The sequence below is a fragment of the Carassius gibelio genome, chromosome B5, assembly GCF_023724105.1.
Source record: "Carassius gibelio isolate Cgi1373 ecotype wild population from Czech Republic chromosome B5, carGib1.2-hapl.c, whole genome shotgun sequence".
In the NCBI taxonomy this organism is placed as follows: Eukaryota; Metazoa; Chordata; class Actinopteri; order Cypriniformes; family Cyprinidae; genus Carassius; species Carassius gibelio.
The window spans coordinates 7,945,905-7,971,017 of NC_068400.1; the positions used below are offsets into that span (position 1 = coordinate 7,945,905).

General features: G+C 37.9%; 1 protein-coding gene across 1 annotated transcript in view; it reads right to left on the reverse strand.

Annotated features, from left to right (window-relative positions):
* Positions 1–14,602: 14,602 nt before the first annotated feature.
* LOC127957964 (60 kDa lysophospholipase-like) overlaps positions 14,603–25,113 on the reverse strand; it is a 45,885-nt gene continuing 35,374 nt past the window's right edge. Inside the window, exons 15-18 of the mRNA XM_052556706.1 lie at positions 19,412–19,498; positions 18,587–18,686; positions 18,238–18,300; positions 14,603–14,949 (exon numbers count right to left, since the gene is read on the reverse strand). Coding sequence (XP_052412666.1) covers positions 18,250–18,300; positions 18,587–18,686; positions 19,412–19,498 — 238 coding nt within the window. The 3' untranslated portion in view covers positions 14,603–14,949; positions 18,238–18,249. The remainder of the gene's footprint in view (positions 14,950–18,237; positions 18,301–18,586; positions 18,687–19,411; positions 19,499–25,113) is intronic.

The following is a 25,113-nucleotide window of genomic DNA, read 5'->3' on the forward strand; positions in this document are numbered from 1 at the left end:
ACCTATAGACTTTCAAACATCAGAGTGTCATATGCATTTGTGTTCAAAATGATATATAAACATATTGTCCTATTCTATTATTATCTTTTCGCGTGAAAAATAGGCCTCGGTTCTATTTCTAGCATGCACGCGTTTTCCGCGCGGGCCTCACGCAGGCCGTCTGCAAGCTCTAACCTGTTAACATGGGAGCCGAATTAAAAAACGGACATGCCAAGCAGCTGAGACGCTTGCGCCACGCATCCAGTGTGTCGCCGGCCTAACTCCAGTCTGTCTGTCTGTGATGCGCCTTTTTTTCGAGCCCATGTTAACGGATCAGAGCGTTCACACTGCATGCTGTAAAAGGCTAGAAATAAAAACCTGCGAAAATAATTAATATCTAACACATGAGCATAGAGAGAATTGTGAGTGCACAGGACGCAGTTTAAGTGAGAGGAGACACGTTTTAAGTGCGCACACTCTCTCCGCGCAGAGCAGCGTGTATCGGAGCAAGCACGTCTGGTTTTGTGACAGCGCAAAGGAAATCTGCGTGCAAACAGAGAGATTCGCACTCGTGCATTATTTTAATATGCTTTCGCGTTATATATATGCACTCTCGCTGCTGACCGCATACACACTGTATACACACTGCAAACACCTGAGGCACCGCTACAATTAATAAACTATGAACAATGCATGGCAAAAAATAAAAAAGTCCCTGTACACAGGATTTTTATTTTTTATTTTTGCCAAAAGTCTATACATTTTGTTATATCTTTACTATAGTGATAATTTTGACTTATGTCTGTTCTGGAGACGTTACAAGTTTTTGATAAAGCTGTAATTGGTTTTCTTTTGGAAATATGTTTCAGATGACACAGCCCCAGTTCATTCAATAAATACAGTTAACAGTCTAGCTTCTGAGTACTTAGTTATTAACCCAACAATATTGGGGTCAGTTAATTCTTTTGAAGTGGGCCGCGCAAACATACGTGTGTGGTTGTGTGGGCCGCGAGTTGAAAAAGGTTGGGAACCACTGGCCTAAGCTATGCGCTTGACAGACCTTTTTGCAATCTTAGTGCTTCTTGTTAATTTTAACATACTGATCTGATCATATGATCAGATGATTTTTTTTTTTTTTGCATAGTATTAGCAAAAATAAGCTGAGGAAATACAGAATTGTTAGACTCTGTTGTGAGTATTTGCAGTAAATTTATTTAGTTGTTTGTGTTATGGGGATTTACAGTGTTTTGCAGTGTTTCACGATCCACTCAGATCCAGTAGTTCCGAATGGGATCAACCCTCCCTCGCTCGTTTGCCAGCGCATCTTCTGCTGCCGAGCAGAGTTATGTGAGCAGTTTGGACTTGAGCGAGGAGGGATTTTTTTTTTTTCAAGTCGGAATGTCGTGTTTTCACTCGCTCCAAGAGTGCTCGACCACTGCTCCAATAATTTCCTCAGCTTGATTTTCCAGCTGAACATTGCTTTTTCTTACGGAATTTTTCATTAATTGCTCACATTCAGACAGCCAGTGCATCTGAACGCTCTCCTCGGAAAACGGGTGGGTCTTTGACTTCTCTCCGAGTGATCAACTGGACTTGGGATAGATCTAGCGTGTTAAAGGGGGAAGGTGCTTTTGTATTGCCTGTTTCTTCAGGACTTGCATGCACAGTAGCTGTAGGGCTAGATGTGTTGAGGTGTGACATGATGCTATCAGCTAGCTGCTTCCCTATCTGCTGCACAATGGTGCTCATTTGGTCAACCAGTCTCACATCATCAGATCGAGGTTTAGGAACTGATGTACTAGTGCACTGTGGTGATTGTAACTCAACCATAGGCTGATTTTCGGGTGCCAATATATACCTATGTCTAAAAGGACTGTGGACAGAATCCTCACCAAAATATGTCTTATGCCCCCCTAGACTGTCACCCAGTGAGAATGGGACCGATGTGCTATGTAGTCCTCTACCTCTACCAATACCTAGAGGAGTCATTTCAGAGGTAGTACATTTATTGAAACTCAACCATGAGGACCTGCTCCTCACCCTCCCTGATCTTGCACAACGTCTGTGCAAGAAGGCTCACTGGAGGAAACGCATACTTGCGCAAGCCCAGGGTCCAGGGCGTCCGTGCCTAGAGTGCCTTCGGTCAGGGAGTAAAACAACTGGCACCAATTTTCTGGAGAGGAAAACAGGTCTACCTGAGCATCTCAGAAGCATTCCCGAATCAGCTGAACCGACTCGGGTGGAGTCTCCATTCCCCGGGGCGAGACTGCTGCCGTGAGAGCTCGTCAGCTGCACGATTGAGCCTGCCCTGAATGTGAATGGCACGAAGCGACCTCAGATGCTTGTGACTCCACAAGAGGAGATGGCGAGCGAGTTGTGACATGCGGCGGGAGCGTAGACCACCCTGACGGTTGATGTACGCTACGGTCGCAGTGTTGTCCGTAAGGACCAGAACGTGCCTGAAGTGGTGCAGAGCAAGCCGTACTGCTAGCAACTCGAGGCAATTGACATGCCACTGAAGTCAGGGTCCTGTCCAGGAGCCCGACGCAGCATGCACGTTGCACATGGCACCCCAGCCCGTGACAGAGGCATCTGTTGACACAACAAGATGTCTGGACACCGGTTCTAGGGGCACGCCGGCCCATAGAAACGAGGGGACCAACCACGGGGTGAAGTTTCGGGGGCAGGCCAGAGTGATGGTCACTTGGAGCATGCCCTGTTGCCATGCCCATCTTGGGACTCGGTTGTGAAGCCAGTGCTGAAGCGGTCTCATATGGGGTAACCAGAGCGGTATGACCGCCACCGCGGACGCCATATGCCCAAGGAGCCTGTGAAACCGTTTCAGTGGAACCGCTCTCTTACCCTCGAAATGTCTCAGGCAATTCAGCAGTGACTGTGCACGCTCCTTCGTAAGCCATGCGAACATGGCGACCGAGTCTATTTCCATACCGAGAAAAGAGATCCTCTGCACAGGGGAGAGCTTGCTCTTTTCCCAGTTGACCTGAAGACCCAGTCGGGCGAGGTGTCTGAGCATTAGATCCCTGTGCTCGCACAACCGAGTGAGCTAGGATCAGCCAGTCGTCGAGGTAGTTGAGGATACGGACACCTTGTTCCCTGAGAGGAGCCAGGGCTCCTTCCGCGACCTTCGTAAAGATGCAGGGAGACAGGGCCAACCCGAATGGGAGAACCTTGTGGCACCAAAGCCTTTAATCCAGAGGGCGGGAGACGCTAAATATTAGCCTAAGCCAGTGGTTTTCAACCTGTGGTCCGCGATTTGTAAATCGCTTTATAGCACAATTTTCCACGGCCCTGACCTCCTGTAGTATGCTATCCGATCCAATCAGAATGCATTGCGCGCGCCTAGAACGGCACGAGAACAGAACAGACTGGGCATGTGCCTAAGGCCGGTGACACAAATAAATAGCACGTTTATATTTGAATATATGTCAACCTATAGACTTTCAAACATCAGAGTGTCATATGCATTTGTGTTCAAAATGATATATAAACATATTGTCCTATTCTATTATTATCTTTTCGCGTGAAAAATAGGCCTCGGTTCTATTTCTAGCATGCACGCGTTTTCCGCGCGGGCCTCACGCAGGCCGTCTGCAAGCTCTAACCTGTTAACATGGGAGCCGAATTAAAAAACGGACATGCCAAGCAGCTGAGACGCTTGCGCCACGCATCCAGTGTGTCGCCGGCCTAACTCCAGTCTGTCTGTCTGTGATGCGCCTTTTTTTCGAGCCCATGTTAACGGATCAGAGCGTTCACACTGCATGCTGTAAAAGGCTAGAAATAAAAACCTGCGAAAATAATTAATATCTAACACATGAGCATAGAGAGAATTGTGAGTGCACAGGACGCAGTTTAAGTGAGAGGAGACACGTTTTAAGCTTTCTGTATCCTCCATGGACAGCAATTATTTTACTTTCAAGGCCCGGAAAGATTGTTAGAATAGTCCATATGTATACAGTGGTTAAACCTTAAAGGGGGGGGGTGAAATGCTCGTTTTCACTCAATATCCTGTTAATCTTGAGTACCTATAGAGTAGTACTGCATCCTTCATAAATCCAAAAAGTCTTTAGTTTTATTATATTCATAAGAGAAAGATAGTCTGTACCGATTTTTCCCGGAAAAACACGACCGGCTGGAGGCGTGACGTGTGGGCGGAGCTAAAGAGTCACGAGCGCGAATAGGCTTTTGCGTTGAGCGCATGTGGAAGCTGTGACATTACCGTGAGGGAAAACCCATCATCCAAAACAAACCATGGCTTACAGTCAGATTCACCCGTTTATTTATGATCCAGAATCAGATCCCGAGGCTGAAACTGAACGAGAGCAGCAGCAGCAGCAACGACCCGGGTCTCTGGCATGGGAGGGGACGCACTAACAAGGAGGCAGAGATATTTGAAGCAGTTTTACTCACCGCCTGCGGTTCCAACACAGGATCGTGACCCTTTTTCCTTGGGATTGCATCATCCTTAAGAAATAAACGATACGCAAATCCGTCGTCAAACTGGGCCTTGTGAACAAGCATCTTCGAAATGCAGGGAACAAACAAAAACACTTGCAAAACTCCGTTGATGCTCTGTAAAAATAAACTCCATCCACTGGTCCCTTAATGCTGTTTTTATTGGTAATCTGTGCAGGGTTGGCTTGCCCTGGCAACCAAAAACACACTTCTTTTGTGACTTTTCGCAACGCTCTCGCTCTGATTAGTGAATCGCTCTGATCAGTGAAATGTCTGTGCTGCTCAGCCTCGCTGTACTGGAGCGCGCGCTCTTCCGGCAAAAGTGCCTTAGGACCCATATAAGGAAATTCCGCTCCATCTAACGTCACACAGAGCCATACTCGAAAAAAACTTTCCGAAACTTGTGACAAACCGGAAGGAGTATTTTGGGAACAAAAATACTCCTTCAAACGTACAACTTAATTTTTGAAACTTTGTCCATGTTTAGCATGGGAATCCAACTCTTTAACAGTGTAAAAAACTCAGTATGCATGAAATAGCATTTCACCCCCCCTTTAATGTTATGAAGCGACGAGAATACTTTTACTGCGCAGAAACAAAACAAAACAAAATAGAATACCGACTTTATTCAACAATTTTTTTCCTTTCTGTGCCAGTATCCGATGCTGTTCACGTGATGTGTTCTCGATCATGCATGTGATTGCATTGCGCACAAAAAGTATTCTCGTCGCATCATAACATTGAGGTTGAACCACTGTAGTCACATGGACTATTTTAACGATGGTTTTACTACCTTACTCGGACTTGAAAATGGTTATAACATAGTAGTCTATAGGTGGGATCAGAAAGCTCTCAGATTGCTTAATTTTCTTAATTTGTGTAGAACAAAATTCATGTGTTTGGAACATCATGAGGGGGATGTAATTAATGACAGATTTTTAAATTTTGGGTGAACTAACCCTTTAATAGCTTCAGTAAACTTCTTACTGCATAACTACATCTAGCTTAAAGGAACACGCCAACTTTTTGGGACTTTAGCTTATTCACCGTATCCCCCAGAGTTAGATAAGTCCATACATACCCTTCTCATCTCCTTGAGTGCCTCTGTTTGACGCACCCACCGCTAGCCTAGCTTAGCACAAAGACTGGAGGTAAACGGCTCCAGCTAGCATACTGCTCTCAATAAGTGACAAAATAACGCCAACATTTTCCTATTTACATGTTGTGATTTGTATTGTCACAGTGTGTACAAATAACAAGGTCATATGAGACACAACCATCTTCTAACTGTATACATACTGGGAACTATATTCTCAGAAGGCGAAGCACTGCTACTTCTTTGGAGTGATTTACTCTAATTCTGAGCAAACTCTCTGCTCCTCACCACAGGGCTTCTCAGGTGCTGTGAGAAAATCACTCCCCAAGTAGCAGTGCTTCGCCTTCTGAGAATATAGTTCCCAGTATGTATACGGTTAGAAGATGGTTAGAGTCACTGTGACTATACAAATCACAACATGTAAATAGGAAAATGTTGGCGTTATTTTGTCACTTATTGGGAGCAGTATGCTAGCTGGAGCCGTTTACCTCCAGTCTTTGTGCTAAGCTAGGCTAGCGGTGGGTGCCTCAGACAGACTTACGGCAAGCACGGAGATGAGAAGGGTATGTATAGACTTATCTAACTCTGGGGGATACGGGGAATAAGATAAAGTCACAAAAAGTCAGCATGTTCCTTTAACACAGATACTGTGTTTCATTAGTCCGTTCTTAAATTGGAACACAGCTTACATTAGATTGACATCCATTCGAAGTCAATGAGCTTCCTGATAAGAGTGCAGACTTGCTGGTTCATGTGACCTCTCTGACTAACAGAAGAAAACTGTTAGTTTAATTCGTTTGATGAAAAAGGTGTCAGTTCCCAGTCACCACCTTCAGTGGGTCACTGCTTTTGCAGTACAGAGTCAAACTAAAGTTAGCTCAGTTTAAACAAAGGTGTAATTCAGGTGTAAGTACTGTAATTCAGAAAAAAAATGCATTGAACTGAACTGAAAAACATTTCCATCACAAACACAGTAGAATAGACCTTCACCAAAGTAGAGGTGTGTGATTTACCTAGGCAAAGCATTCGCACACAACAATTTACATAATGTACATGTTCCGTTTGCAGAGGATGGAGTAAGAGCCTGTTGCCTGTCCATCTCCCTATGGCTGTTTCTACTTGTACTCTTCCTCCTAGAATGATTACCCGTTCACAGATGATGTGATAAACATTTCATTTCTTATATCTTTTTCACAATAAAGCACCCAGTTTTCTAGTTGTTTCTGACTTTTTTAAAGATTTGTCTCTGGTCTAATCTGGTCTGGTCTCCAGCACAGACACACAAATTAAGGCCCCGTCCACACTACTGCGTTTTCGTTTAGAAACGGAGAATTAAAACGAATACGATCTCCGTCCACACCAGCGTTTTAGCTGCGTATTAGAATTGATCTCCGTCCACATTAAAACGACTGAAAACGCGGATCACGTGACCATTCACCAACACTGGAAATGAACAGTGTGTAGTGTAGCTAGAAAGCTACATCACCATCCTGTAGGCTACTGGAAACTAAACTATACGGTTTGTATTTAAGTTGTATATACAAACACCATTACCAGATGACGATTAAAAGACAATAATTACAAATGTATATCCTACAGATACAAATCACTGCAATTACTTTGGACTGTCTAGTTATAACCAACATTAATGTACTGGCAAAACACAGATAAGTGCACATTGGTCTAACAGCGGGAAAACTGCCACGCAAAACATTTATTTTGGCAGTGGAAAATTCCAGAGACAAGATAATTAAAAAAAAAAAATACATGGACATGCGCACTTCATTTTTCTGTTGACGAGAAAGACATCGGTTGCTCCGTTTCACACACACAGCAGGGAAGAAAATTATAAAGTTACTAATTTGAGATGAATTATATCCACCTTTGCCCAAATCCACAAACACCATAATTTATTTAGTTGATCTTAACTGTCATAATACCCACATTAAGGCCACATCTTACCTTATAACTTTATTTATCGTCGGTCAATGTAGAAAATGCTGTGGTAAAAGAGAGAACGCTGTTAGAGTAACTAAGATAAGCTTTAAGTAAAGCTAAAGTTAAATGTTCGACGGTGTAGCTAATCAGACATCTCACAGTTAACTTAATACGGTATAATTAACACTACAACCAACGTCTTTTCATTCAAATTTGCGCGCTTAAACGTCGACGCGAGTCTGCTCCAGCTAAGTTACAAAAACATGACAACAGAACCTACAACTAACGCTAATTTGGTTCATACTTTTAAATTACATGCACTATCATATAAAAAAAAAAACATAAAATTGATAAAGTTTGACATTTAAACACTTACCGCTGTCTGAATCCACCGAATGAGACCACGTAGATCAGAGAGCTCTGATGACGCTGCCGCAGTTGCCACTCAAAAAAGACGACATTCACAGTAGTTTCTTGTAAAAGCCCCGCGCCTGCATTATTTTCACAGTAAAAGTCTAAATACGGTATTATATTGTGAATTATCACAGTTAAAGCCTGTGAATTGGTAATAATGTAATTAACTGTGAAATATTACAGTTATATCTGTTGAAATCCTGGAAAAATTTTACAGTGTAGGGCTAGGTGATAAATCGATTTTATGAAAATCGGTTTCCTTTTTAAAATCCACAACGCTCCACTCAGGGCTCAACCCTCTCCGTGAGTCTGAGACAGAGACATGCTGCGGAGCGGAGTGATTCTGACTGGATTCATGCCACAACAGCCCGTAATATAACTGCATATATTCAGCAAGAATTCATGTTAAACATATTTAGCTATGGCTTGATCAGGTTATAATGACTGCAAGAGTCGAGCGGGATGTTAAAGGCTAAGGAGTTTGTCTGTTTCTTTTACTGATTATTTTTGGGTTAAAGCACGAGTTAAACAGATAAGGGTCATTATACGAAAACGTGCCATTTCCCACTTTTAATGTTTGATTTTCAAATTTCTGTTTTGAAAATCTTTAAGCCCCTTTTTGGATTAAGTAGATCCTTACCTCTCAGGAAAATGTGCCGTGCCATCTCAGGCTATCTTATTTTTTTTCATTTTTTTCATTTAACTAATTTAAATGTGTGTTTTTGGTCAACCCTGTTACCAACATATTAATTACTTTTTGAAAAGGTTTTAAATACATGTATAGAACAAATCTGATATACTGTGGAAGATATACTCCCCCTTGTTACATTAAGAGTGTTTGTGAATTGAGAATATTGAAAGTTTTATTTTTTTAAGGGGATGAATACATTCATTTCCAAATTACACTCTCCCAGCATCTTCTGTTTTAAGAAAAATGTATGGAAACAAAAATTAAACACCTCAATTCAATTTTGAGTGGATTATTAGCCTCTCTTACTAAACATTTACAATTAATTGATTACATTTTTATTTACATTTTTTAAGTTATATTAGAATATTATACAAGTAACAGGGTTGACACATCAGTTACAGGGTTGACAACAGCTACCGTATTGATTATACTGCTTGTTTGAGTTACAATTATGGTTGTAATGGAGTCTTAATTGGACATTCATAAACCTTTAATTCAACATGACTAATCAGCATATTATGTAGACGGCTCTATTGAGATATTTTAGCATAAAAATGATGAAAAACCGAAACTTATCTGTTTGCATGAACTTTAACTTTAAAATGTTTTAACTGTTGCCCCGCCTTCTACTTCTCAAACCTCATACTTTCTATGATATTGTGCTGAGAAAACACAGATTTACCCATTGTGTGTTGGTAGTGGCGTGTACCACAGTTTGCTTTGCCAATTGAGAAACTTGATTGGTAAACGGTTTGCCAGAATATACCCTGACCCAGATCTATCCCGTTAGTGAAGCATTGGTTTCCACACTGGTTTCATTAAATAAATAAATAAATAAATAAATAAAGGAAATTATTATTTTAAAAGATTCACGAATAAGAATCATCTGTTCACGAATTGGATCGTGAACTTGCATTACCGAGCCAAAGATGATACTGAACATTTCGAATGAATAAAGAAGTTCATCTGTAAACCACATAAAGCTATTGTTTGACTTCATAAACCTTTATTTTATGCATGCTTCGTATGGATCTGTTGACTGAATGCATAGTGTGATTTCTAGGAGAATGTTTGTGTTGTTATGTGCTTGTAACGGGAAAAAATCAGTCGCGGTATTGTTTGAAATCCCCAAACTTAAATATTAAATTAATAAATTACATCAAAATAAAAGTAATCACTGGTAATCTAAAATAGTTTTCAGATGTTACTGTAATCTGATTACCCCTTATTTAAAATGTTATTTTAACGAAATACAGTTACTCATATTTTGTATTTTACATACGTAACGCTGTTACATGTATTTCGTTACACCCCAGCCCTGATTATTTATGATTGTGTAGCATACTGTAAATGTAAGTAGTTCACATGCCATCAAATAATCATACAAGTCACACAAGCTTGATTTATTTTTTGACAAGAAAACTTTTTCAAACTATTTGGATGGAGTGCATGTATGGAGAGTATCCCAAATGCAAACTGAAAAGCTTGTTAATTTATTGACTTCTCATAATAAAAAAATAATGACTTTTGATTTATAAAGCACATTTATAAAACCCAATGCACTTGTGTGTATCAGTATAGATCAGTAACCTCAACATATTTTAGCCTATCTATCAGTAGAATAAATAAAAAAACATGATTTTTAGGGATAAAAACTGTAAAAACATGTATATTATGTATACTATTTGTAAGAAAAGTATGTCTGTTAAAATTCTCAGTCATCCAGGTCATAGTTATCCAAGAAGGGTTGGCTCAGGGGTGACAACCCCACAGAGGTTTAATGCCTGGCACTCCCCATCAGTCATTTAGAAATGAAGAAACCCCTTGGATGAGAGGCAATAGCTTCAAATATGGACGTACCTAGTCCAGTTGCCCTTGATTTATCCCTTCTTGTGTATACAACATGGGTAAGACACACAAAAGCGTACTTGGGTCAACCCTCTTACCCTGGAATGGTTACAGGGTTGACGGTAACAGGGTTGACGAAAAAGGTTATTGCCGGCCATTACTAGCCATGAGGTATAGGTAATGACACTACATTACGTGCCTTAATGAGAGGCTTAAATATTATCATATATGTAAATTTTTAAATATGTACAAAAAACTTTTTAACATATGCTTTTCTGGTAACAGGGCTGACACAATGAGCGTGTCCCTGTCTTTCAGACATTACATAACCTCAAAGAAAATTCATTAAAAAGAAGAGAACACTTACTTGTCTTCTACCATCAACTTCATGAAAGTCAGATAATGTCACTTCCTGGAACTGATGCAACTTTTGGAACAGTCCATTATCTTTAAAGAGGTGTTTTTATAAAAAGTAACAGGGTTGACGAGAACCTAGGGACCCGACTAAATTGTGTGTTTTTTTATTTTATTTGACACGTTAAGAATAAAATCCATTTATGACTAATGAACTGACACTTAAGGCTTTATACAAGTATATGTTTTTTTATGATAGTTTGACTTTTTTGGCCTCGATAGCAAGTAGAAGAAGAAAAATCTTACTGAGGGACAGGCCATTTTCAACATTTCTTCAAGATGCTTTGTACAAAAATGTGAATAAAATCCTTTAAAAATCAAAGAAACAGAAAATAATTTATTCTTATATTATGAGACATTATGGAAACTAAAATATAAAATATTCTATTTCTTTTATGTTTTATTAAGATTTACAGAGCTTTTTTTTTCCTGAGGGACACAAAATGGCACGTTTTCGTATAATGACCCATAAAGCACATTCACACGCAATCGCTTTAGCAATAATGCATTAAAACAAATTTAATCTTACAGTGCTACATTATCATTAGGCTATCTGATTTTGAAATCTTGAAGAAACTTCATCAATCTGTTTGGATAAAATAACTGACAAAAAAGTACTGTTCTTTCATCACAAACAAAATTTGCACAGCAGCAGCAGCAATTAAATATTTAATGCTTACAGTGTTATTAGTTTGGCATGTGATAGGGAAAAAAGTTTACACACAATAGCCTAAGACACTTTGAAACTCTCCTGTTATTATTATTTTTTTATAGGCTACGTTATGAACATAACATTACAAACATACTGAGATACTTTATCCACGGAGTGAAGGCGAGAGGTGTTTCTGGTATCAGTGTGTGCAAATCGGAGTGAATATTAAATGCTCTGAGCGCGGAGGGGAAGTTGTTGCTGCTCACAGACTCTGCTGCCGAGGAAGAGTGATGTTTCACCCGACGAAATTAAGACGGCAGCACAAGCACAGAACATCCGCCAAAAGCAACCTGCAGCAATGCTCGTTGCTCGACTCACCAAGCCTTACTTTTGTAGGTCACATTGCAGTAAAGAATACGATGGTATGACCATGCAGTCAATACAGATATTTAATAAAAACATTAAAAACAAGCAGGGCTGTTACATAACCCATTAAAAAAACGCACGCCAGGTCTACACCAGACACAAGTGGCGCGAGCCGACAAAAGACAACAGAACCCAGTGATGGATACACTGGACACGATCCCCATCAGTGAACTGATGCTCATTCTGTTTATGATGAAATGTACTGACACTGTGTTCAGATGATTTGACACTAATAGTGTGATGTCATCAAGTTTAGACACACTTTTAGCACAGCAGGTCACGGATGACAACTCTCGTGTCCGGTGACTGCTCTATTTACAAATAAGTTATATAAGAACATCAAAAAAAAAAAAAAAAAACTAAACCATAGGCATAACGAGATGGAAATATAGACTAGAAAATATATTTACACTTGCTCAGTGTCCATGACACTGACTCACTGTGGAGCTGCAGTTTGAATCTGAACAGCTCTTAACACTGAGTGGATGGTTAGATGCATGATGGGCTAGTATTAACAAATAAAAAATAATAATAAAATAAAATAAAGGTCTTTCAAGCATTAAAGGTAATAACATTACAGTTTTTATCATCTTGTCTCAGTTATAAATGTATAACTATATTAAAACTTGTTTTGAAAAATTTATTTGTCATTTGAATATTGATTTTAAAAACGATTTAAATCATAAATCAGATTTGTTTTAGGCCATATGCTATCGCCCAGAACTAAAAGCAAGTAAAGAAGGTTCCTTTTAAAATCACTTAAGTTGTCAATTAATAAAGTTATTTTTACATTGTGTGCATTTTGTTGATTATAATGAGAGAACATGAGTTTAATCGTGAGAGGACGGTTTATTAATCCGTCCATTCTTTAGAGTTTCAAAGATTTAGCTAAATCGTGCAGGTTTAATTTATTCATTTCTTGTTTTAGGCTAATTAAGCATAATGTGAACGAAATTATACAGTGCTTCACGTTTAAACATGCAACAATTTCTTAATCAGTTTACAGACAAATGTCTTTTTCCCAAGAAGTTATCTGTCAAAATAAAGGACAGGTAACGAATAACAAAAATGCATGTTGTTTTATTAAAGGAATTTTAAAATATAAATTAAAATATAGGCATACTATATGAAAATACTGACATTGCATATTAATCCATGTAGCCTACCCCCCTAAAAGGCTACCACTTTTAATGCTCAGATGCAAAGTAAACCAGTTTCTTTTGAATAATATAACACATACGTCATATAATATAAATAATACTGCACACCTTTTAAATGTATCAAATCTAAAATATGGTTTAATACCATGTAGCTTAGAGAAAAAAAATAAGCACAGGCTCAGACACAGGCTTGACATTTATCCTGCTTGAATTCGTTCTAAGAAATGCACATAACTTCCAAACTTAAGTACCAAACTTTCATCTGTGAATATTACATATTAAATATATTAAATATTTTGACTATAGTGTTTTTCTCTCATTTTCCGTGACTGAGACATACAGACATATATTTAAAAGTAGGTATTTTAAGAGAATTTTATTGATGTGGCAGTTTAATTAAGTAGATTTTTCCTGGTGAACAAAAATTCAAACAATTAGAAGAAATACAGATTTGCTGAAGAATAAAACGACATTTAAGAAAGAAAAAACTATTTATTTTTATTTAGAAACACATCTTTAAATGCCAATAGATCAATTTGTTAATTTAATTTTCAAGGAGAATTTAAATGAAACATTCAGCATTTTTGGAACATCAAAGTTTTCTCTCTTTTTTTTTCAGTCAGCCACAACGATCAAGTGCTTATGTTCTTTTTATATATGGTTGAACAGTGAGATATTGGAAGTTTTAATGATTTTCAGATAAAGCATGTATACATTTTATAAACATATATGAATGAAAGCAACACATTGAGGGCCCTATAATACACCCGGCGCAATGTGACGCAAGGCGCAGCACAAGTGTGTTTGCTAGTTTCAGTTCGCATTTTCCCGTCCAGCATCACATCGTTTAATTAGCAAATGCATTTGTGCTCATTTTTGCCCCATGGGCGTGCTGGTCTAAAAAAGAGGTATGTTTAGGCGCATTGTTATTTTAAGGAGCTGAAAATAGACTGCACCATAGACCAGCTCAAACCTGGTCTAAAGTCTAAAATGTTTTTTCTTTTAAAGAGCGTACTCACTGCTTATTAAACACAGTGACACACAGCAGCACAGAAACATGCCAAATATAAAAAGTTAAAGGATTGCAATGCATAAGATTTTTTGTCGAATGTATCAGAATTAGGCTATCTATTTTCTTGCACATGAGCAGCTCAGTTTCATCTCGGAGATGCGTTCTGTCTTTGCAAAATTCCACCGTGTAAATAGCAAATCCGTCATGGCACGAACGCAACTGGCTCTTAAAGGGAATGGAAGATTAGACTCTGATTGGTTTATTGCATGTTACACTCATTACTCATTAAGAGAATAAGGACAACCCGTTTAGACCATGTGCCCGTGCGCGCCAACAGTTTAATAGCAGTTTAATAGTCGTTAAAATAGCAAAAGTGGATTTGGACACGATTTTGGACATGCCCTGAGTGCACCTACGCCGTACGCTTTAAACTTTGCATTTAGATCGTTAAAATAAGGCCCTTAATCAGAATGTGATGGACAGAAAAAAAAAATCCTCATTTGGATAAAAGCTTTTACTAAACTAATAAATGTAAATGTTATCATCACACCATCACAGAAATGATAATTATCCCCAAAAAGATTTTCAGATAGTTTTGAAATCAGCAGTTACCATATCCTGTACTGTACAATTCTCAGAAAATTAGCATATGCAGAAATGATGATCCCTTATGAACAATGCATTCAAATCTAAAAGTATACTGTTAAAGCACAATGGATTATTATTAATATTTTTTAACTACTATTGAATGAGATGAGAAAGTGGACAGATGATAATTGCTGGAAGTGACAGCTAGCCTCCTCAGGATTCTTGTTGGAAAAGAATTCATCTGATAAACTCCCCATTCTAGAGAACAAACAGAACAGATGTAAGCACACTTCTGTATTGCTCTGCATTCAATGTGACTGCAGTTTAGAGGTCATTTGATTAACAGTCTTAAGCTTTAACAAATCATGATGAGCTGTGTATATATATATATATATATATATATATATATATATATATATATATATATATATATATATATATATATATATATATATAACCAGCACCTGTGTGTGTGTGTGTGTGTGTGTGTGTGTGTGTGTGTGTGTGTGTGTGTGTGTGTGTGTGTGTGTGTGTGTGTGTGTGTGTATATATATATATATATATATATATATATATATATATATATATATACATACACACATACACACACACACACAGGTGCTGGTCATATAATTAGAATATCATCAAAAAGTTGATTTATTTCACTAATTCCATTCCAAAAATGAAACTTGTGTATTATATTCATTCATTACACACAGACTGATATATTTCATATATTCATTTCCTTAAATTTTGATGATTAGAACTGACAACTAAGGAAAATCCCAAATTCAGTATCTCAGAAAATTAGAATATTACTTAAGACCAATAATACAAAGAAAGGATTTTTAGAAATCTTGGCCAACTAAAAAGTATGAGCATGTACATCACTCAATACTTAGTTGAGGCTCCTTTTGTCTGAATTACTGCAGCAATGCGGCGTCGCATGGAGTCGATCAGTCTGTGGCACTGCTCAGGTGTTATGAGAGCCCAGGTTGCGCTGATAGATTTTCTATGGGGTTAAGGTCAGGCGAGTTTGCTGGCCAATTAAGAACAGGGATACCATGGTCCTAAAACCAGGTTCTGGTAGCTTTGGCACTGTGAGCAGGTGCCAAGTCCTGTTGGAAAATGAAATCTGCATCTCCATAAACTTGGTCAGCAGCAGGAAGCATGAAGTGCTCTAAAACTTCCTGGTGTACGGCTGCATTGACCTTGGACCTCAGAAAACACAGTGGACCAACACCAGCATCTGACGCTGTCTGTTGTTCAAGAGTGGCTTGACACAAGGAATGCGAAGCTGAAACCAATGTCTTGCATACGTCTGTGTGTAGTGGTTCTTGAAGCACTGACTCCAGCTGCAGTCCACTCTTTGTGAATCTCCCCCACATTTTTGAATGGGTTTTGTTTCACAATCCTCTCCAGGGTGCGGTTATCCCTATTGCTTGTACACTTTTCTAACACATCTTTTCCTTCCTTTCACCTCTGTATTAATGTGCTTGGACACAGAGCTCTGTGAACAGCCAGCCTCTTTTGCATTAACATTTTGTGTCTTGCCCTCCTTGTGCAAGGTGTCAATGGTCGTCTTTTGGACAACTGTCAAGTCAGCAGTCTTCCCCATGATTGTGTAGCCTACTGAACTAGACTGAGAGACCATTTAAAGGCTTTGCAGGTGTTTTGAGTTAATTAGCTGATAAGTGAGTGTGTTGTCTTCAGTATTCAACCTTTTCACAATATTCAAATTTTCTGAGACACTGAATTTGGGATTTTCCTTAGTTGACAGTTATAATCATCAAAATAAAAAAAATAAACATTTGAAATATATCAGTCTCTGTGTAACGAATGAATATACAAGTTTCACTTTTTTAATGGAATTAGTGAAATAAATCAACTTTTTGATGATATTCTAATTATATTACCAGCACCTGTGTATATATATATAATATATAATAGATATATATATATATATTCAGTCACATGGAAATTAAGTTTTTAGAAGAAAACATTCCAGTGCACAGTTTATGCATTGCAAAGCTAGACAAGACAAGCATTTGTGTTTAAAAAGTGTATAAATATATGTATTTTGTTTTTAAGAAAATGACTTTCGCTAGATAAGCAATTTATTCCTTGGCTGGGATCGTTTAGAGTCTATCGATGTTGCTGCATTCTTAACCTTTAAACCATTGAGCACCACTGAAGTCCACTATATGGATACAAATCCTGGAATGTTTTCCTCAAAAGACTTCATTTCTTCATTTCTTTGCGACTGAAGAAAGAAAGACATAAATATCTTGGATGACATAGGGGTGAGTAAATTATTCAGGACATTTTTATTCTGGAAGTGGAGTAATCCTTTAAAGGGGTCATATGATGCAAATTTTTCAAGTTTTCCTTTCTCTTTGGAGTATTACAAGCCGTTTGTGCGTAGATAAGATCCCTAAAGCTGCAAAGAATAAATCTCAAACCCAAATAAATATTTTTTTAAAAGGTTAAGACTCAACAAGGCCATCCTAAAATGGTCCATTAAAACACGCCCCCAAATGATTACCTCACTGTGTGGGAAGCTTTGAATTACAACACCCAAATGTATACAGAAAAGAAAGAAGGCGGAACTGTTATTCTCACTGTAGTGTTGTTGCCGCCGCCATGTCTTGGAGATGCTGTGTTTTTCTAGTGAAAGCAAAACTACTTTATTTGGGCTTTCAAAAGAGGACACGACTAGAAATCAGTGGTTAAACTGTATTTACAACACTGTTCCAGAACAGTTTATCCCAAATATTAGAGTGTGTGCAGCACATTTTAAGAAGGACTGTTTCCAGAAACCTGAACCAGTAGCATACAGTGCCAGCTGTACACAAAGGCTGTTTCTATAAAGTGGGGCAGTTCCAACTTTGCAAAGACAGTCTGGTGCTTCTGACTCACAGCCTGTAAGTATGTTTTCATTTGTAAAGAATTTGTCACTGACTATTAAAACACACATTTTGAGCAGTGTAGAGTAGCACTTGTTGTTTCTATGATCACAAATGCAGACATGATAATGTTAACGTGGCATGATGCAATGTGACGCAAAAGAGGCAGTATAAGTCATTATAATCAGTAATTATGTCCCCACTGGATGCAACAAATGCCCTGTTTGTAAAAGTGAAAGTGAAAGTCGTGACATCTGCCTAGTATGGTAACCCATAATCAGAGCACACCTCACTCTTCAGATCGATGTGCTTTGTTAAAATCAACTTGTTTCAGAAGGCGGGGCATAGAGGAGAAACAATAATATACAGTATGTGGAAAATAATCTGTTTTTTTGATCCTTAAACTGCATAAACATTGCATTACACCAAATACACAGAATTATGTTCTTAGCAATGTCATATGACTTCTTCAAAGAAGGCTATGTTAGCAACGCAGCCCACAAATGCTGAAACATTGAAACCTATTTGATAAGCTAAGTTTAATTTGATGCAATAAAGCATGAAAAGTCTGGTAGGTTCTCATTTAGAAACATGTATCTAAATGTGTGTGTGTGTGTGTGTTATTGTAAATGTTCCATACCTGAATTTGGCCCTAAGCAGCCTCTAGGAAGTCCACAACCTCCTTACATCCAAATGCTCTTGCCTGTAGTTGATAGGCCAATTCATTAATTATTACAGGAAGCATGACATTTTCAACATTTCTTAACATATACATTTGATATTTGCTTTGCTGACAAAAACAAATTCACATTGAATAATTAGTAATTTTGCAAATACTTTTTCCAATTTGATTTGAGAAATGAGAAACATCACGGATAAATGCTTCATATCCGTAACTCCACTCAAACAGTTTTATGAAGAACAGGACACTGCAGGCACTAGTTCTTCTCTTATGGTTATCTATTACACACAGTGCTCCATTAACTCACCACTTCAACTGGTGTCTTCCCATCATACCCAGACGTGGCCATATCAACCCCAGCTAACTTCCATATCTTCAGTCCCTCCAAGTCGCCACTTGCAGCAAGACTGTGAAATGCACCAGAATTTCTACATGAGCACTGACGCTACTCTCATTATTTCAGCCCCTGAAAATTCAGTCATGGCATATGTTCTATACGCCGATCTGTGAATCATGAGAAGATCGCAACCTCATTTCACCAAGACAGCAGCTTTAAACTAATTCCTGATCCGTTATAAATGTGGAGGTGATTTATTATTGCCATTTAGGGGTGAGTGCAGTTTAATCTTGTTTTATAAGACAGTTCTGACTCTAAATTCTGACAAGATAAACCAAGTTAGAATTCATTAAATTTAATAATTTGAATCAACTGATATTAAAAACATTACCCTTGCCTGTCAAACTACATACAAACTGCTTAGCAGACTACTAGTACTATATTATTTAGTGAAAGATTACGATTTGTATACCATTATTATTATCAATCCTTTCTTTATTTTTCCACCGTTTGATTTGACAACACCGATAAACCAGGAGAGATATTTTTTTTACAGGTGTAAATGAAATAAAGATTACTAGAAATTTCTGAGTGATTTTGTTTTCAGTGTATGTAGATTGACTAGCTGATGTACCTAAAGGTCTGATATGCCACGAGTCAGTTGTTGTCGTGTTTAGAGCCAAATACCAAAAATATCTGCCTGAGTACATGTTAAAGAATAAGGGGGGTGGGGGATGAGATAAAGTGCGTGTGTGTGTGTGTGTGTGTGTGTGATAGAGAGAGAGAGAAAGAGACCGGCACAGCTCCGTTCCAGTATCCTGCAATTCATCACGGGAGAGGTGAGCTCCATACTTATTCAGCATCTCCACAGCATCCTTACATCTTTAGACAGATAAAAGTGACATAAAGAAAAACATATGAATCATATGAAATCTTTAAAAAGGAAGATCCTTCTACATTCTGTGTAAAATTATCTAAAAGTTTCATTAACATCTTACAAAAATGTGAGTGGTTCTTAATCATTATAAAAAGTTGCCGCCTCAATGCTAAGGATTTGTCAGTTGATGACAGGAATTTGTTATGCAGATGCTAAGGTGTTCAGAGGTGAATTTAGTGTTGCTATGTGGTTGCTAGGGTGGTCTGGGTGTTAATATGTGGCTGGAGTTCCTCCTTTAGTGTATGTCTGTGGGATGTTCTGTCTTTTTTTATTATCCATTACGCAAAATTGTGAGCCCAGCAACTTCAAAAAGTCATAGTACACAGTACTATGGTAAACAAAAATGAAGACATTTGTAATGAGGGTTTCTGTCCCTCCATTGAAAGTTCAGGAGCCATCATTCTGACGTAGAACATCTATCACGCTTAGTTCATGATCTGTGTATTCTGGTTCAAATAAGTAAGCCTAGTCAAGTCACCCTCTCTGTTAATCTTCAGGATGCCTTCCTCTGATTGTAAACAAGGCACAGAATATCTGGGTTCTATGTTTATCTCTTATTTATCAGTTTTCTATTTTGTAGAACACAATAGATACAATCTTAGGTCTAATAATAGCATTCTTTTTACTACACCTGCTGTAAAATCTGAATTTGGTAAAATCGCCATCCGTTACAATGCTCCTTCAACATGGAATGCTTTGCAGAAACAGTTGAAGATAAGCACTATTATCCCACTTAATGATTTTAAATTATATGTCACAGAAACCTTCAGCTGTAAGTGTGATTTTATATAGACTGCTGTTCTGTTTTGATTCTTGTATGGAGCTTTGACTTTTGTCTCTGTTATGTGTTGTGGTATGGTTTATGTGGTGTTGATATGTTATTGTGTAATTTGGTATGCTTTGTTTGTTTTAGATGTTTTTTTTTTTTTTTTTTTTTTTTTTTACATTTTTAAGTGCTGCCTTTCTTGGCCAGGGACCATTTGAAAAAGAGACTATCGTCTCAATATGATTTCCGCTGGTTAAATAAAGGAATAATAATAAATAAAAAATAATAATGTCAGAATGCCGGCTCCTGCGTGAGCAACACCACACACATGCCTGCAGACCTTCAATGGAAGGACCAAAATCTCGCAGATTACAATCAAAATATCTTCATTTGTGATTTGACGATTAACAGAAGTATTATGGATCTATCCCTTTATCATTTCTATACTATAAGGGTGCAGAGGTGCAGTCAGCATTACTTATGGACCTTGTCTGATTTATTGCAAAACTTGCTGTCGATGGATGTACAGACAAGAATACAGTCCTATGGCTCTTTTCAGTATAATGCACCTAGATTTTTATATTGTTCATTCCACGAAATCTGTGCCTTTTGCATCCGAAATAATAATCAAACACAGATTTAATATAACAACAAATAATTGTAAATTAAAAAAAAAACATAATATTATGAATGCTTTCATCAATATTACATCAAAAAAGTAAATTAAATATTATTTTAATTAAGTTAAATAGCATTTATGCTGGTAAGGGTAAGGTTTTTAGCCTGTCGCTCACTATGATTTTTTTTTTTTAAGTCACAGTATATGTAAGGTTTTGCCACTAGAGGTTGGATTTTCAAAACAATAACAAAGCCATATCACCCTGGAGCCCAAGACCGGTTGCCCACTGAAGCTAAGCAGGGCTGAGCCTGGTCAGTACCTGGATGGGAGACCTCTGAGAAAACTAGGTTGCTGCTGGAAGAGGTGCTATTGAGGCCAGCAGGGGGTGCTAACCCTGTGGTCTGTGTGGGTCCTAGCGCCCCAGTGTAGTGATGGGGACACTACACTGTCAACAAGCACCGTCCTTCGGATGAGACGTTAAACCAAGGTCCTGACTCTCTGTGGTCATTAAAAATCCCAGGATGTCTTTCGGAAAGAGTAGAGGTGTGACCTCGGCATCATGGCTAAATTCGCCCATTGGCCTCCGACCATCATGGCCTCCTAACAATCCCAATATCTGCTGATTGGCTTCATCGCTCTGTCTCCTCTCCATCAGTAAGCTGGTGTGTGGTGGGCGTTCTGGCGCACTATGGCTGCCGTCGCATCATCCAGGTGGATACTGCACACTGGTGGTGGATGAGGAGATACCCCCTGACTATGTAAGTGCTTTGAGTGTCTAGAAAAGCGCTATATAAATGTAAGGAATTATTACTATTAAAGGTGAAGCTTGATGACGCTTTGAAGGAGCATGTTCACGGATGAGGTAATTAATTGAGGACTTCTGGGCAAATGGCGGGCTAGGCGCATGTTTTACCTTTTATACTGCTTGTTCAAGCTCTGATTTTTGTTCTGATAACTGTTACTTCTAAAGTACAGGTGCTTGTTTCTGTAAAGTTTATAAAGACATCATCTTAAAACTTAAAGATGCAGAAGACCCGTCAGAACTCGAAACCACCGAAAATCTTTATTCTGCTGGTAGGGGAGCAGGTCGGGGAGCAGGGAGCAGTCCGCTTCAATCAACATGGAAAAAGGTAATGGGAATTCTGAGAAATAGCGTGATATCACTCCAACAAAAAGTAGCGAGATGAAGAAGCAGAAATCTGACAAAGAAAAGGTCTCCAACCTGGTCTTCTTGTAAGCTATCAATGACCTCACTAAGATGGAAGTTTTAATGGATCAGATGTGGAAAAATAGGGTCATGATTGTTTAAATCTCAAAGGCAGTTGAGTTTGATAAAGTGTAGATAAAAGACTGCAAAAGACAAAATGCAGAAATGAGCAAAGAAATAGCAAAACTGATTTAAAAGTGCAAGCAGCATTTACCGGGGTTCGAGCATTTACCAGGGCTTAAAATGTGTTATGGTTTTAAGGTCTAGGCCAACCTGGATGTATGGCTGACAGTAAAACACATCTAAAATGGAGAATAGGCTCACACACATAGATACACACACATACATATACACAGAAATGAAATGGTTAAAATATTATATCAATAATCATTAAGCATGCTTACACACACACACACACACACACAAAGATACAGAGATTGTCTTCTCTTTTTAAGTTTGTATATCATTGGCATAATTCTGGCATAATTGTAAAAACTAATATTTGAACAAAATGCTAAACTTTGATCCAATTTCAAATGTTATTTCAGTGATGTTAAAATGTGTGCAAGCAAACAAATGAAAAGTACTGATTTTTGTTAATTTAGTGAGCCCATTAGTGGTCTTCCACTGCCATCTAGTGGTTATGAATGCAATTTCTCATACAACACTTTGTTTTTAAGCTTTATCACTATTATAGTGCTTTTTTTTTGCCCAATCTTCCTAAATATGTGCATGCTTGTTTAGAATGTTTGCAAATTTAAGGTATGTGTGAATATGAGTTTTTTTTTTTTTTTTATTGGCAGTTTGAAGCCATTTAGAACAGAAATATTGTTTTATTGAAGTCTTATGAACAGTTATAGCGCCACATATAGTCCGAACCCCATGAAACTCTGCATGATTGTTAAGGGTCATCTGCCACGTTTTAACCAAGTTTTGACCATTTGTTTTGGTTTAATATAGCTAACCAAAAGACAAAATTCATAATTTCCTTCGATAATTATTGATCTAGAGAGTCCACAGAATATTACTGCAGTGGTTTAGTTCCGATCGGGCGAAAAGCCCAGGACAAGTTCTCAAAAGTATATTTTTTTACATATTTGTGAATGTTTAAAAGAATGATTTGATTAACAGCTTCACTCCAAGAGGCAAAGTTGCTCACAAAAAGGATATCTTAAATTTAATTTAAATTAAAAATATCTATCATAAGATATGAAGCTCTAGTGTTTGTGTGAATGTATGAACATGTTCTACAAATTGTGTTAATTTTTTTATTGAAAATTTGTGTTTTTGAGACATTTTCAACTGTTATAGCGCCACCTATGGACTGATCTTCATAAAACTTTGCATATGTGTTAAGAGTCATCTGCCATATGTTTTCACCAAGTTTCATAAAGTTTTGACTATTTGTTTTGGTTTTATAGGCTTTGGGGTATGTTTGGCCACTCCCCTTTTCTAAATGACCCCTTTAAAGCTAATAGGAAGAAAAAATTCAACACGTTTTCGATAATTATTGATCTCGGAGTCCACAGAATATTACTATGGTGGTTTGGTTCAGATCGGGCAAAATACCTAGGACTAGTTCCCAAAAGTAGGTTTTTAATAATTAATGAATGATTTGATTGACAGCAATGATTCTTGAGGCAAAGTTGTGCATTATGAGGAGATCTATCAAATAATATGCATATTGTGTTGATATGTGAAACACCGCGTGATTACAGAGCCAAAAAACTTGCTAACTAGTGGCTGATTTATTTCAAAATTCTTACAGACCTTTAGGGCCATTTGTGGAACACGCCCACCGAGTTTCTTTCCGATTGACCTCCGTTAACCCTGTCAAATAGGTGTTTAAATTTGTTTGGCCAATGGCGGCCATGTTTTTTGAGATACCTTCAGACAAAGGTAATTATTGATATTCAGTGTCCAGAGAATATTTCTGCAGTGGTTTGGTTCTGATCGGGTGAAAAACCTAGGACTAGTTCGCAAAAAGTAGGTTTCAGATATACCTAAATTTTCCGAGAAAACCATGCGCCGTAGAGCAAAAAAAGGCGGTGTGCACTTTTGTTCGGGCTAACCCAAGGATTGTAACGTTGGCATGTTTTTGAGTCTACGGCTAACGGTTTACGACCTGAGGCCAAAAATGTCTAAAATTTTAGTTTTTTGCACTATAGCGCCCCCGTTTGGCCGATTGGGCTGAGACTTTGATAAGTTCTCCCCATATTGAGCTCTACGATCTGTCCAAATTTCAGCTCTCTAGGCCTTACGGTTTGGGCTGCACCATCAGTTCTAGGGCGGAATAATAATAATAAAAATCCTAACAATTACAATAGGGTTTCAGCACTGCGTGCTCGAACCCCTAATAAAACTGTCACCAAATTGAGGAAAAGAAGAGTTACAAGAGGTGATGGAATCTCTTATCAATGGCCTGCATGAGAAATCTGATGAAGATGCCCGTGAGAGGTTTGCGGTTTGAGTTATGTGGGATTCTTAGAATTAATTCTTGCAGGATTAATATCAAGCCTATGAACCTGTGCTTATATTTTCTCTAAGCTACACAGTATTACACCTTATTTTAGATTTGACACATTTAATAGGTGTGCAGTATTATTTATATGATATGAATCATGTGTTATTTTATCTTAAAGAAATGTTGGTTTGCTTTGCATCGGAGCATTTAAAGTGGTAGCCTATTTTAATGAGCTAGGCTACATGGATTTATATGCAACATGTTAATATTCTTACATACTGTATAAGTCCTATATTTTAATTTACATTTTAAAATTCCTTTAATAAAACAAAATGCTTGTCACACACTACTTTGTTATACTTTCCCTGTCCTTTATTTTGACAGATAAGATATTTGATATAAAAATATATTTGTCTGTACACTGATTAAAAAAATGTTCCGTGTTAAATCATTTTCTTTATTTTAGTAAGTCGTGAGGCACTGTATCATTTCGCTCCCATTATG